Source organism: Molossus molossus, unplaced genomic scaffold, assembly GCF_014108415.1.
Source record: "Molossus molossus isolate mMolMol1 unplaced genomic scaffold, mMolMol1.p scaffold_m16_p_11, whole genome shotgun sequence".
Lineage (NCBI taxonomy): Eukaryota > Metazoa > Chordata > Mammalia > Chiroptera > Molossidae > Molossus > Molossus molossus.
Genome location: NW_023425346.1, coordinates 35461013 through 35475816, shown reverse-complemented (window position 1 = coordinate 35475816; position 14804 = coordinate 35461013). Strand labels below are relative to the sequence as shown.

General features: G+C 45.4%; 1 protein-coding gene across 4 annotated transcripts in view; it reads right to left on the bottom strand.

Annotated features, from left to right (window-relative positions):
• Window positions 1-14804, bottom strand: part of FMNL2 (formin like 2) — a 315926-nt gene that overhangs the window by 123288 nt on the left and 177834 nt on the right. For all 4 annotated transcript variants that reach the window (XM_036254610.1, XM_036254613.1, XM_036254611.1 and 1 more), the window contains exon 2: window positions 10325-10408. In XM_036254610.1, coding sequence (XP_036110503.1) covers window positions 10325-10408 — 84 coding nt within the window. The remainder of the gene's footprint in view (window positions 1-10324; window positions 10409-14804) is intronic.

The window sequence follows — 14804 nt, the reverse complement described above, 5'->3', positions numbered from 1 at the left end:
TTTTACTTCTTGCTTTGGAATGAGAAGCTTCATCAGGAGGCCTGTTCCAGAAAATAGTTTCCTCAATTTATTTTTGTCACTTAAATCGTAAAATAAAGGTTTAAGAGGAAGGTTCCCTCGCCCTGGCTGGTTTGGCTCAGCGGTTAGAGCGTCGGCCTGCGGTCCTGAGAGACCCGGGTTCGGTTCCCGCTAGGGGCATGTACGTTGGTTGCAGTTTGTCCCCAGCCCTGGTCGGTTGTGCGGGTGGCAGCCACTCGATGTGTTCCTTTCACGTCGATGTTTCTCTCTCTCTCTCTCTGTTCCTCTCTCTCCCTCCCACTCTACCTGAACACAAAAAATGGAAAAACGTCCTCGAATGAGGATTAAAAAAAAAAAGAGGAAGGTTCCCTCTGTTGTTTGTCCAATGACTCAGAGGTATATCTGCGTCCTGTACATCGAAAGGGGAGTTCAATGAACGGTAATGAACATTGATTCTATATTTTCTAGAGTCCCAAGAAATAAGGCAATATGTAATTCAATGCACATACAACATCACTTTGCTGCTTGAAGTCTAGCTGCTCAGTCATGGGGGCTGACACTGCAGCCCCTTCCATCGCAGGATGCCTTCTCCGGCTCAACGGGCAGCTCACTGCTGGTGTTCTTCTCCTGGCCTTCTAATATTTTCATGAACGAGCCTTCTGCATTCCCCAAATGTAGTCTTTCATCTGTCATAAAAGAAGAGACCACTTTTTCCCCCAGCATCAGCCCATCTGTGCCTCACTGACACCGCCATGCTCAGGCCCTGACCGTAGTCCCACAGTGCGCGTAGCCGCTCCTTCCACTGCTGCTCGGTCTTCGGTCTGACTTCACGCTTGCTGAGCCAGCTCACGCCCCATGTTTTCGTGGGCTGCAGACCCCGGGCGTTTGTACTTCTGGCTCTCGTAGGATTTCCTGAGGTTCTGAGTCTGGTTAAGAACACGGGTGATACATCTGTGAACTACTCAGATCTTAGGAAGCCACGCTGCCTTGTCGCTTTGGTTGCCCACAGCTGGGACAGCTCCACCTTCAGGCCGTCCAGCTCTTTGAGCAGCTCCTCCTCTTCATGCCGCGAAGGTCCGGGTCCTTAATTTTGGCCACTGCTGAACAACCCGCCACAATGTGTGTTTGTCAGACATTCAGTGTCAAGGCAGTCTGTCTTGCCAACAGCCTCCATATTGTTTCGTTTTATTTTATTTATTGATTTTAGAGAGAGAAGAAGGGAGAAGGAGTAAGAGAAACATCAATGAGAGAGAACATCGACTGGCCGCCTCCTGCATGCCCCCAATTGGGATCAGGCCCACAACCTGAGCATGTGCCCTGACAAGGAATCAAACCAGCAACCTCTTGGTGCATGGGTCGACGCTCATACACTGAGCCACACGGGCCAGGCTCAATATTATTTTTAAATTGGCAGATTTTTCTAATTCAAGGGTCATCATTAGGATGTTATCAACTGTTGTGACATTTCTGTTCGTCCCATGTCTAAATATTTTAATGTTAGCAAATTAAAGAGGTATGGTTCATCCACAGTTGTCGGCAGATTATGATTAAATACTGTAGAGATAGCAGGCCTTCAAATGAATCCTTACATAATTCTCTCAAATTATTTCCACTGACAGTTTCTCAGTCAAATGGTATGTCATCCGTGTATATCAACATAAGAAAGAGCTTCCTTGCAAGTTTCAGACGGTGAAGGTGCCACTGCAGGTGCTGGGCCCTGGCACAGGTACTCTGTGGAGCCTCTGCTTTGGGCCGAGACCGGTACACGACAGGGTCCCATTATTGCAGAAACACAGCTCACATATGTTCATGGTGGCACTCTGTTCAGTCACTGGAGCAACTGTCTCAGATGACTCTGGTTGTCTAGTTTTGACAACTTCCAGGTCCAAAGATAGAACAGGGACTTCAGACCCGGTTGGCTGCTGAGCCTGGACAGGATCTGGAAATGGACGTGTCACCTCAGGGTGCTTTTTGTTTGTTTGTTTGTTTGTTTTTTTGGTACAGATAGAGTGGGAGGGAGAGAGAGGAAGGGAGAGAGAGAGAGAAACATCGATGTGAAGGGACACATCGAGTGGCTGCCACCCGCACGACCAACCAGGGCCGGGGACAAACTGCAACCGAAGTACGTGCCCTTAGCAGGAACCGAACCTGGGTCTCTCCCGACCGCAGGCCGACGCTCTAACCGCTGAGCCAAACTGGCCAGGGCCAGGGTGCTTTGAAGGAGCTGTAGTCTGCTGCAGGGCTGTAGCATCGGCCTCTGAGGTAGGCTGAGCTGGTGTTTCCTGCTGGGATGGAGGTTTGACAGCTTCAGTGGACTCCGGAGGATGAGCTGAGACCTCCTTGTTGGTTGCAGATGGTTCAATCTTCTTAAGGGACTATGAAGTTATCAAAACCCCCAGATCCACATCTTTAACACTGATAGGCAACCCTAATGCTGACCTTCACCCAAACCTAGAGGGGAGACTGTCGACTCATGCTGTACTGAAGGCTAAGCTACATCACCGAGGATCTTGGAGGCTGAGCGGGGCCCTTCTGCTGGACTGGAGAACGTTGTACACCAGCAAGAGGCACGCGAGGCACAGCTGAGCTCTTCCTCTGGACTGAACGTTGTACGCATTCAATGCAGGGTGGCTGCTTATCTGAACTCCTTGGTGGGCGAACATAAAATTTCAATGGCCCAGAGGGCATTGCAGAGTGAGCTGAGGCCTCCTGAGGGTTTGGACAAGTTTCCATTTCCTCAGGGGCCTCTGTAAGCAGAGCTGAGGCTCACTGTCGGAATGACGGAGGTTCAACCTCTTCAGAGATCTATAAAGGGTTTTGCTGATCCCAAGGCCAGGACTGGGTGGTCCCTGGGGGGATGGAGGTCAGCAGGACAGGGTCTAGGACCAACTCTATAGGCTGAGCTGCCTGGACCTGCAGTCACAACAGCTGCCACGTAAACAGGAGCCGTGGGGCCCACAGGTGCAGCTCGAACATGACAGGCAGATGCGCGGGCACAGCGAGTGACCCAGGCGAGTGGGGCGCTGGCACTGCTGAGCTGGAGCTGAACAGCTGGCCGCCTCATCACAATGGACAGCCATGTCATGCACGCACCCCTTGGCAACCAAGCACCCTTCCCTGCCTCAGGTTCCACCCTTTATTTCAGCAACATTTATTAGTCTTGGGCTGAGAGTGTCTGCAGAAGAGCGAGCCTTCTTCCCAGAATCACCAGGGACCAAGAGGTCCTGTTCCCTCGCAGAGGGGACAACTACCTTCTGCTGGGCCTCCCCTCTCACAGTGAGCTAGGACTTGGGCTGCACACCTGGGTGGCTCAGGACTCCAGCAGCCCAGGGATGGTGGGATGGGGTGTTAAAGGAGGTGGGGAGTTGGAGGTGCTGCAGAGCTTCCCAAGGTAGCCCCAGGGCCTGGCACCCAAGGAAATTCAGAAGTGCCAGTCCAGTTCTGGCCATGAGCTCCTCCTCAAAGCTAAATCTGAGAGACATTCTGCCTCCTCTTGGTCACACTGCTTCCAAGAAAAGTAGCTGACCTGGGCACTGCTATCGGTGCTATGGCCACTGAAACTGCTTCTGTGCAAAAGCTAGCTCATCATCTTCATCTCCCATCTCATCTTCCTCGAATCCTGGGTCTCCTCCACCACCCCCTTGAGTGGTCATCATTCACCATTTTGATGATGGCCTGGAGGCCTGGGGTGATGGTGGTCGTAGCTGCCACATCTTGGATACAACCTCAGCCTGGGCTGTGCAGCCCACCTGCCCCGGCTGCCGCCACGGTGTCTGATGACACCAGCAGAGCTTCCGCTGGGTCCGGACATGGGCAGTGGCAGTGGTGCGGGGCTGCTTGGGCGGCCTGCCCCGCTGGCCCTAATGTCAGAGCCCGGGCGGTGGGGAGAAGGGAAAGCAGGGTAGGGGTGGGCAGTGGGGGTACTGGGCCTGGGTGGGGAGCCCCTGGGGCAGCAGTGGCCCGGCCAGGTTGGGTGAGGAAGAAGGTCCATCCAAATGGATGGAGTCCCACTCTGGATCGCCTCCAACTACCAACTCCTTTCTTCCCTCACTCACTAGGTGGCTGGGAAACCAATAGCTGCCAAGCAATGGCTGCCACAGGCCCCAGTGCAGTCACTTGAGCTGTATCACCAAGGGGCATAGGACAGAGCCAGCCCCGTGGCCCAGGAAAGTGCATGCTGCTCAGACTGACGCCTCCCAGAGGTTTCCTCCTGCCTCGAGAGCTGTTCAGTTGTACTTACTAATGCATTTAACCCAGGGCCAAAAATACTAGATGCCCCAATAAAATGGGACAAACCATACACCTGGGAGAAGCCTAGAGAAGATATTTATGGTAAAAGATAAATCTCTCCGTGATTTCCTACTGTGCAACATTCTATACTTCACTTGATGATCTGCTATTGTGTGGTATTTCCTCACTTTCTCTGTCCTTACCGTCCTTCCATCCTTCATTTGTCTAGCACTTTCCCTCTTTCAGGTCGCATAATGCAGTCAAATGACTCATGTAAGTCTAGTGTCTCGCTGTCCTCCTTGGCGCTGCCAATGGAAGTGGCAGTCACCTCATACTCGGCACCATGGCTGTCCTCAGACCTCTCGTGAAACCCAGGACTGTCAAAAAGAGAACCAAGAAGTTCATCCAGCACCAACCAGTCAGACCAATATGTCAAAATTAAGCGGAACTGGCGGAAACCCAGAGGCAATGACAATAGGGTGAGCAGAAGATTCAAGGGCCAGGTTTTGATGCCCAACACTTGGTTATGGGAGCAACAAGAAAACAAAGCACAAGCTGCCCAGTGGCTTTCATACGCTTCTGGTCCACAGCGTTAAGGAGCTTGAAGTGCTGCTGCTGTGCAACAAATCTTGCTGTGCTGAGATCGCTCACAACGTCTCCTCAAAAGAACTGCAGAGCCAGTGCAGAAAGAGTAGCCAGCCGGCCACCAGAGCCACCAAGCCCAATGCCAGGCTGTGCGGTAAAGAAAATCATTAGACAGCCCGGCCAGTGTGTCTCAGTGGTTGAGCATCAACCCATGCATCAAGAGGTCACCAGTTCGATTCCCAGTCAGGGCACATGCCCAGGTTGTGGGCCTGATCCCCAGTGGGGGGCATGCAGGAGGTGGCCAAAGATGTTCTCTCTCATCGATGTTTCTATCTCTCTCTCCCTCTCCCTTCTATAATATCAATAAAGAAAAAAAATTTTTTAAATGATTAGACTGATTATGTATACATTGTATTTGTGTTAATAAAACCACAAAATTCTGCTTTCTGGAAAAAAAATCTAATGTCTTCTTCTCATGCCCCAGATTATGATGAACTTTCCCACATTTCCAATGGTGTTCATTTCACACTACTCATTTAGTAACAATCCTTTTGGCAACTGTTGGCAGTTGAGGTCTGCCTACATTGGTGGCTCTGAATTTCTCTCAAATGTAAGTCCTGGAGCCTAAGCCCAAAGACCTCACAGCATGTGATTGAGCTACTTTTCTAGGCCTTGTACTTCTACTGGATAAACTCTGCTGAGTGCTTCCACCACGCTGCACCCTCTACCACTGTGCCACACCCTCGTCCTCTGCACCACACCCTCTTCCTCTGCACCACACCCTCTACCACTGTGCCACACCCTCTACCACTGCCCTGGGCCCCCTTCCACTGCGCCACTCCCTCTTCCTCTGTGCCACTCCCTCTTCCTGTACCACACCCTCTTCCACTGTGTCACACCCTCTTCCACTGCCCTGGGCCCCCTTCCACTGCGCCACTCCCTCTTCCTCTGTGCCACTCCTTCTACCACTGTGCCACACCCTCTACCACTGCCCTGGGCCCCCTTCCACTGCACCACTCCCTCTTCCTCTGCGCCACTCCCTCTTCCTCTGTGCCACTCCCTCTTCCTGTACCACACCCTCTTCCACTGCGCCACACCCTCTTCCTCTGTGCCACACCCTCTTCCTGCACCACACCCTCTTCCACTGTGCCACACCCTCTTCCTGTACCACACCCTCTTCCACTGTGCCACACCCTCTTCCTCTGCGCCACACCCTCTACCACTGCCCTGGGCCCCCTTCTACTGCGCCACACCCTCTTCCTGCACCACACCCTCTTCCTGCACCACACCCTCTTCCACTGTGCCACGCCCTCTTCCTGTACCATGCCCTCTTCCTCTGTGCTACACCCTCTTCCTGCACCACACCCTCTTCCACTGTGCCACACCCTCTTCCACTGTGCCACACCCTCTTCCTCTGTGCCACACTCTCTACCACTGCCCTGGGCCCCCTTCCACTGTGCCACACCCTCTTCCTGCACCACACCCTCTTCCACTGCACCACGCCCTCTTCCTGTGCCACACCCTCTTCCTGTACCACATCCTCTTCCGCTGTGCCACACCCTCTTTTTCCACTTTAAAAGACTGTAGACCTCCATGTAATCTTCACAACCACTGCATCAACCTGTGATTATCACTAGATTTGAGATGATGAAACACAGGTTTGATGAAGTTAATAAAATAGACAAAGGTCACAGAGTTGGCAAGTGAGAAGCCCTATGTTCTGTGAAGTGTTGGGAGACAGTATTCCCTGGGCCTCATTGTCTGCACCCCCTTGAGCAAAGGAGCTAATGATTTTTTAAAAATTTATCTTTACTGTTGAAAGTATTGCAGACATCCCTCGTGTTTTCCCCCCATTGACCCTCTCTTCTCCTTGCTCCCACCCCCAATTTTACAACCCTATTGTCTGTGTCCATTGGTTATGCACATATCATATAAATTCTCTGGTTAATCTCTTCCTGGCCCACCCTTCCCTCTGAGGTTCTTCAAGTCTGTTCCCAACATCCATGTCCCTGGTTCTATTTGTTCCTCAGTTTATTTTGTTCACTAGATTCCCCATGTAAGTGAGGTCATATGATACTTATCTTTCTCTGATTGGCTTATTTTGCTTAGCATAATACTCTCCAGGTCCCTCCATAGTGTCTCAAAGAGCAGGAGATCTTTCTTTCTTATGACTGCATAGAATTCCATTGTGTACATGTACCACAGCTTTTGTATCCACTCATCTACTAACGGACACTTGGGCTGTTTCCAGCTATTGGTGCTGCTATGAACACAGCAGTGAATATATTCTTTCTGACAAGTGTTTTAGGTTTCTTAGGATATGTTCCTAGAAGTGGGATCACTGGGCCAAATAGCAGTTCCACTTTTAATTTTTTGAGGAAACTCTATACTGTTTTCCATAGTGGCTGCACCAGTCTGCATTCCCAACAGCAGTGTGCTAGAGTCCCCTTTTCTCCACACCCTCACCAGCACTTGTTTGAAGATTTGTTGATGGCAGCCATTCTGGCAGATGTGAGGTGATATCTCATAGTAATTTTAATTTGCATCTCTCTGATGATTAGTGATATTGAGCATTTTTTTTTATACCTCCTGGCCATTTGTATGTCCTGTTTGGATAAGTGTTTATTCAGGTCCTCTGCCTATTTTTATAATTGGATTGTTGCCTTCCTTTTGTTGAGTTGTATGAGTACTTTATATATTTTGGATATTAACCCTTATTAGATGTATCATTGGCAAATATGTTCACCCAGAGAGTGGGTTCCCTTTTCATTGTGATGCTGGCTTCTTATGCTGTGCAGCTTTTTAGTTTGATGTAGTCATACTTGTTTATTTTTCCCTTTGTTTCTCGTGCCCTTAGGCAATGTATCAGTGAAAATTCTACTAGGTGAGATGTCAGAGATTTTGCTGCCTATGGTTTCTTCTAGGATTTTTATGGTTTCACAACTTACAGTTAAGTTCATTTTGAGTTTATTCTTATGTATGTAAGATGGTGGTCTAGTTTCATTTTTTTACATATGCCTGTCCAATTTTCCCAGCATCATTTATTGAAGAGACTGTCTTTACTCCATTGTATGCTTTTGCCACCTTTGTCAAATATTAATTGAACATAATGTCTTTTGTCAATTTCTGGGTTCTCTGTTCTATTCCATTGATCTATATGCCTGTTCTTGAGCCAGTACCTGAAGATATTTTTCCATTAATTTTCAGATAAAAAGGAAGGGGGTGGTGACACACCAATTGGTTGCCTCCCACACGACCCCAACTGGGGCCAGGAATCAACCCTGAAACCCTTACGTCTGCAGGCCAATGCTTTAACTGGAGCCAAACCAGCCAGGGCAGTACCAGATTGTTTTGATCACAATAGCTTTGTAGCTTAATATTATATCTGGTATTGTGATGTCTCCTACTTTAGCCTTCTTTCTTAAGATCACTATGGCTATTCGGGGTCTTTTTTGGTTCCATACAAATTCTTGGAGTATTTGTTCTAGATCTATGAACTATGTCACTGGTATTTTTTGTTGTTGTTAATCCTTATCTGAGGCTATTTTTTCCATTGATTTTTAGAGACTGGAAGGGGGTAGGGGGACAGGGAAGAGGAGAGAAACATCGATATGAGAGAGACACATTGATTGGTTACCTCCTGCCTGTGGCTGGAGATCAAACCTGCAACCCAGGTACATGCCCTTGACCAGGAATTGAACCCACAACCCTTCAGTGCATGTGCCAATGCTCTTACCTCTAGGCCAAGCCAGCCAGGGCTCATGGGTATTTTAATAATACACTGTTCACCCCTCACAAGTTAACTCGTGTTTTCATGCCCAAATGTTGTTGACTGCTCACCAGTTAATTCGTAGAGAAGTTTATCGGTTTGTTGATATTGATGGGACAAATGAAAAAAAATCACATTGGAGGGATTACTGGTCAACGAACTCTTTCATTGAAGCTCCAATATTTCCTAAAACTGTAAGCAGAATGAGGTTCGGGCAAATTCTTACATTTTTCCATCTTAGTGATAATTCACAAAATCTAATGAAGACAGACTATATAAAATTAGGTCTCTTTTGGATTACTTTCTTCCAAAATTTCAGTCTTTGTGTGTACCTAAGCAGGAGTTATCCCTAGATGAAAGCGCAGCAAAACCAGATATATTTGCAAAACATGTTGCATACTATTACATGTAGGTGATTGCTACACAGTATACCACACCAAAAAAAAATTACTAAAATATATAATATGTATAAAATATAATATGTAGCAGATATGTACAAAGTTTCATTTAAATTTATTATGTATAAAGTATACTGAAGTTTATGTAGATTGTTTCACTTTCATACCCAATTATGAAAAATAGCCAGTGACATGAGATAACTTCTGCGTAAAATTGGTGGTCAACAATTTAATAGGTATTAGGTTGAATCTATAGATTGCTTTGGGTAGTATAGACATTTTAATGATGTCAATTCTTTGAATCCATGAACATGGTATATACTTCCACTTATTTATATCTTCCTCTACTTCTTTTTTCAACACCCTGTAGTTTTCTGAGAATAGGTCTTTTACCTTCTTGGTTAAGTTTATCCCTAGGTATCTTAACATTTTTGTTGCAATGGTAAATGGGATTTTTTTTTTTTAGGTTCTCTGAGAGTTCATTATTGGTGTATAAAAATGCCACTGATTTCCAGATGTTAATTTTGTATCCTACTACTTTGCCAGATTCATTTATTAAATCTAGTAGTTTTTTGGTGGAATCTTTAGGGTTTTCATGTACAGTACCATGTCATCTGCAAATAATGACAGTTTTATTTCCTCCTTTCCAATTTGGATCCCTTTTATTGTATCTTCTTGTCTGATTGCTGTGGCTAAGACTTCCAGTACTATGTTGAATAAGAGTGTGAAAGCAGACATCCCTGTCTGGTTCCTATTCTAAGGGAAACACATTTGGTTTTTGTCCATTGAGTATGATGTTGGCTGTAGGTTTGTCATATATGGCCTTTATTATGTTGACATATAATCCCTCTATCCCTGAGAGTTTTTATCAAAAATGGGTACTAAATTTTGTCAAATGCTTTTTCTGCACCTATTAATTTTTTATCTTTCATTTTATGTGGTGTACCACATTTATTGATTTGAGAATATCATACCAGCCTTCCACCCCTGGGATAAATACCACTTGGTCATGGTGAATAATGTTTTAATATATTGCTGGATCCAATTTGCTAATGATTTGTTGAGAATTTTGGCATCTATGCTCATCCAGGATATTGGCCTGTAATTTTCTTTCTTCGAGTGTCTTTATTGGTTTTAGAATTAGGATAATGCTGGCCTCATAAAAAGATCTTGGAAGTCTTCCTTCCTCTTGAAGTTTTTGGAATAGTCTAAGTAGGATAGCTGTTAGTTCTTCTTTGAATGTTTGGTAAAAACTTCCCTGTGAAGCAGAGCTTTTGTTTGCTGTGAGATTATTTATTACTGCTTCGATTTCATCGTTTCTTACCTGATCACAAATCAGCTCCCACTTTTTCTCATTGTCGTACTGTCGCAGTAACCTGGCTTTGTCAGGGGGTAGGTTCATAGCATTCTGGAAAACAAAGGGGGGAAAGAGACATGTCACATTCCACAACAGACTGCTCATGGGTAACTCACAGGCAGACCAAGAAATACTACTTCTTTTCAATTTCTAGCATCTCATTAAACAGAAATATGCTGAAGAAGTCATTTAAACATCAAATCAGTCCAATGGAGTGGGAGAGATTCTGAAGTCCTATGCTGGGACATCAAGGTTATTTGTTTTGAACTATAGCCTTGCATTTTTTTTTTTTTTTTTAATCATCCTCACCCGAGGACATTTTTCCATTTTTTGTTCAGATAGAGCGGGAGGGAGAGAAAGGAAGAGAGAGAGAGAAACATCGATGTGAAAGGGACACATCGAGTGGTCGCCACCCGCACAACCAACCAGGGCAGGGGACAAACTGCAACCGAGGTACGTGCCCTTAGCGGGAACCGAACCCGGGTCCCTCCAGACCGCAGGCTGATGCTCTAACCGCTGAGCCAAACCGGCCAGGGCTATAGCCTTGCATTTAAGCAAAGGAAATGATTATTTCTTCATTTATTAGCAGGCTCCCATACTTCTCAACAAAAAGTCAGAAATTATGGAGAAGGTACTGTCCCAATTTCTTTTTACAACACTGCAGCCCCACCAGACACAGAACAGAAAACACTGAAAGAAATTCAATGACCAGAACCACTGACAGATAATATCAACTTTTACTTGCTTTGACAGACACCTATGTGTAAAAGAACAGGTTGGTTTTTTTTTTTAATTAATTTATTTCTTTTATATAAGAGAAAGTTTATTTATAAAATTGAATAAATGGGCTCAGACAACTTATAGAGGCAAAATAAGGGCCCTTGGAGCTTAGGAGAAAGAAAGGTAAAAGTAAAATACCTTAGGGCGGGGGGGGGGGGGGGAGGGGAGTGTCCAGTGCCCAGGGTTTTTGTTGTTGTTTTCTTCAATGAAAATAACTCGTTTTTGTCATCTCTATGAGATGACAGCATATGCTAACATTATGTTGGACATATGTTAACATTAGCAACCACAAGTCTCAGTTTAGCTATATTATGAAGTCGAACTTGCTATGAGAAATTGACGATGAGCTAAAAGCAATGTCTAGACATCAATACTCATATAGCCCCCCACCCCATATCAATACAGCATGCCTTCTAAAGTGTTAGTACAGTCACAGGGTATTAGTCTAATGTCCCAAATAGTCAATCATACACATTTCAAGATGCCTGGCTTGGGCTTGAGGCGAGATCATAGCTACAGAACATGGCAGAGTAAGAGAGTCCCAGAAGGAATTCCCATCTGTTCACTTGGCCTCCCTAAAGTTCCCACGCTCTAAACAACTGGGCTAAGTAATCAATTAATGTCTCAACCTATTAATTGTCTTGTCTATTCCCTTGGGTCAACACCCTAGGTCACACCCATGCCATAATAAACATTATAGCTCCTTGCCTGCGTCAATATTCAAGTAAGCAAACAGGTCTTGTACTTTTTTTAAATAAGATCTTTTCTTTTAAATTTTTTATTTACTGATTTAGAGCAAGGAAGAGAGAAAGAGAGAGAGAAATATTGATTTGTTGTTTCACTTATTTATACATTCATTGGTTGCTTCTTGTATGTGTCCTGACTGGGGATTGAACTGCAACCTTGGTGTTTCAGGATGACAATAACCAACTGAGCTACCTGGCTAGGGTTAGGCCTTGAACTTTTAATGCTCAAGCCCCTAGCTCTCTGGAGGACTTGGTTTATTGAGAAACAGTTCCCCTTGCCACGGTACTGTCTCATGTCATCCAACGAAACACATTTAATAGAGGCAAGGGTCAGTGAGTTATTCTGACTTAATATTGAGGCAGAGAATTATTCCTGGATGACTTTGATAGCTATAACACAGCATTTCCCTTAAACTCAATCTAGCATCTAGATTGGAATGCCTAAGTAGGTGGTATATATACACGATTTACTAATTCAAATCTAGCCCATTTGAATCTAATAAACTGTCTTCAGAACACTAAACTTTTAAAAATTACTCCCAAAGCTGACAACATAATTAGAAGAGCTTCAGACTCCAGAGTTTTCAACGGTACTGCCAAGTCTTCTCTAAAATGGGAAAAATATTTTCTTATGGGCCATCTCTACAGAATATCTACTTGAACTAGAATGAAAAATATCTACTTGTAATTGTTTGTTATTTTAATTTTACAATGTAAAAAAAAACCTCCTGGAATAAGGCAAAGAAGAATTCCATGAGCATCTTTCTGAGGGAGCCCAATGTTATTGGCCATTAAATAACCAGTCCATCATTGTTTATTTGCACCCCAGAGATGGTTTACTTCCTCTTAAACTGATTTTGACCTCTTATGAGTGCCCCTGGGTATGATTTAGCATTAAATAAGAACAATAAGCTTACGAGGTAAGTTAAATGAATTTTTCTCGAAGTCCTTATTAATCTCTTGTGATTTAAAGGGGATAAGGAAAAAATGGCTGAACTACAAGGCGCCAAGCACTGTATGAGATACTCTGCATACGTAATCTCATATAATCTTCATGACAAGCCCATGGGATAGATATAATTTTCCACATTTTATACACGGGGAAACAGACCTGGGAGAACGTGTTAACTTGCTCAAGATTTGACAGGAGCAAAAACAGGACCTAAACTTAATCTGTTGAATTCTCAAAGACAAACTCTAGAAATGCTACCAAGCTTTTCTTTTGCATTTTTTTTTTTCCTTTTTCTTTTTTTTGCAGCAAGGCAATAGCAAATAACTGACTTTCTGTTCGTACTCGACTCAGCACTCACATGGAAACAGAGCACGAACCCGCTACAGGGATTAGACACGGGCCCCACTGGCCCTGTACACAGAGCCAAGATTCCCCTTTCCAGATCTACTTTTATTTTAATTTTAACAACCAGTCTTGCATTCAACAAATGTTTATGAAGCACCGCCCTGGTACAAGCAGTGTGCTCCTCGGCGCGGTGGGGACCCACACAGATGAGGTCCCCCACGGAGCACCCCGTTACCAGGAAGAGATGCAGAGGAAACAAACACATCTTCTTAAACTCCGACACGTCTTGATAAGGAACCCCAGAGGGCAACTTTAGACTGATGGGGAAGACTTCTCAGGAAAAAGGAACAGTGAAGATGAGCCCTAAAAATGAGGAGCGAGCCAGGTGAAGCATGGACAACGGTATTCTGGGGAAAAGATGCCAAGGTAGGAAACAGCTTGGTACATTCAAGAGCTGAAAGAGAGTAAGCATGGCTGGAGGCAGAGTGAAAGAGAAGAAATGGAGGAAAAGATAAAGTTGGGGAGGTCAGTTAAGGCTATGTCGTGCCCAGCCATGGAGGCTAGGACAAAGCCTTTTTATTTTATCTCGTGTCATGGGAAGCCGTTGAAGTCTTGTAAGCATGAGATGACATCATCAAGTTACGTTTTACAAAAATGACTGTAGATGCCCTGTGGAAAACTGAGTAGGAACAGCACAAGTGGAAGCCGGGAGGCAGGGAGGAGGCCAGGGCAGTAGTTCGAATGAAGGGTGATGGTTGATGGCACATCAAACAAAGTAAGGCAGGTGGATGTCAGAATATTCAGGAAACTGATTGGTTAGACTTACGGGCCAAGGAAGGATGTCAAGAACTCACACCTGGCTCCGACCTTGGGTCACTAGGTAAACGGTGGCCCACTTAGTGAGAGCAGCACACAGCAGGAGGAGGCACAGATCTGGAGCAGGTGATGAAGGACAAGATTTACAAATGGTTCTGTTTAGGTCTTAGCAGCTCGGACATCCAAGAGAACAGTCAAGCAGGTAGGTACACAATTCTGGAGGTTGAAAGAAAAGGGTGTATCCTGCTGGATGAGAAGAGTCTGAAGAAGTCTGTGGGCCTGATGGCTAGAAACTGTTGGGAGAAGTCGCTCAACATCAGCACACCAAAACTAAGACTGCACTTGGGAAGCCTTCATCTAAAATGACCCCTTCCATGGGTCAAGCCTCTGAACCATTCAGGCATACACTGCACAGCTTAATAATTCTAGGGGGACCAAGAGGAAGCAGCTCTGTTCAAAATCAGACACTGCACAGAGGCCTGGCTCAAGTTCAGGGATGTTGTGATTAGCTGACAATACCGCCCTGAATCTTTTTTAGAGTGAACTCATCCCTTTTATGCTGCATAGGACTCTAGAGTCCAAGCTAAATGTTTGGGCAGGTAATTCATGAGTTCAAGCTATTTTCTGAGGCAAACATGGGCTCTACTCTAGGTCCCTTTGCTGTACAAAAATAAATTGCTCTTCTATTTGGCTGAAAATGTAAATCAACTTCCAAGCTTTCTAACAGTGATAACTCTACCTCATCCACACTCTGTGATATTGTGACATAGGGCTTCCCTTTCCTTCCGTCCATCCACCGACCCATGCC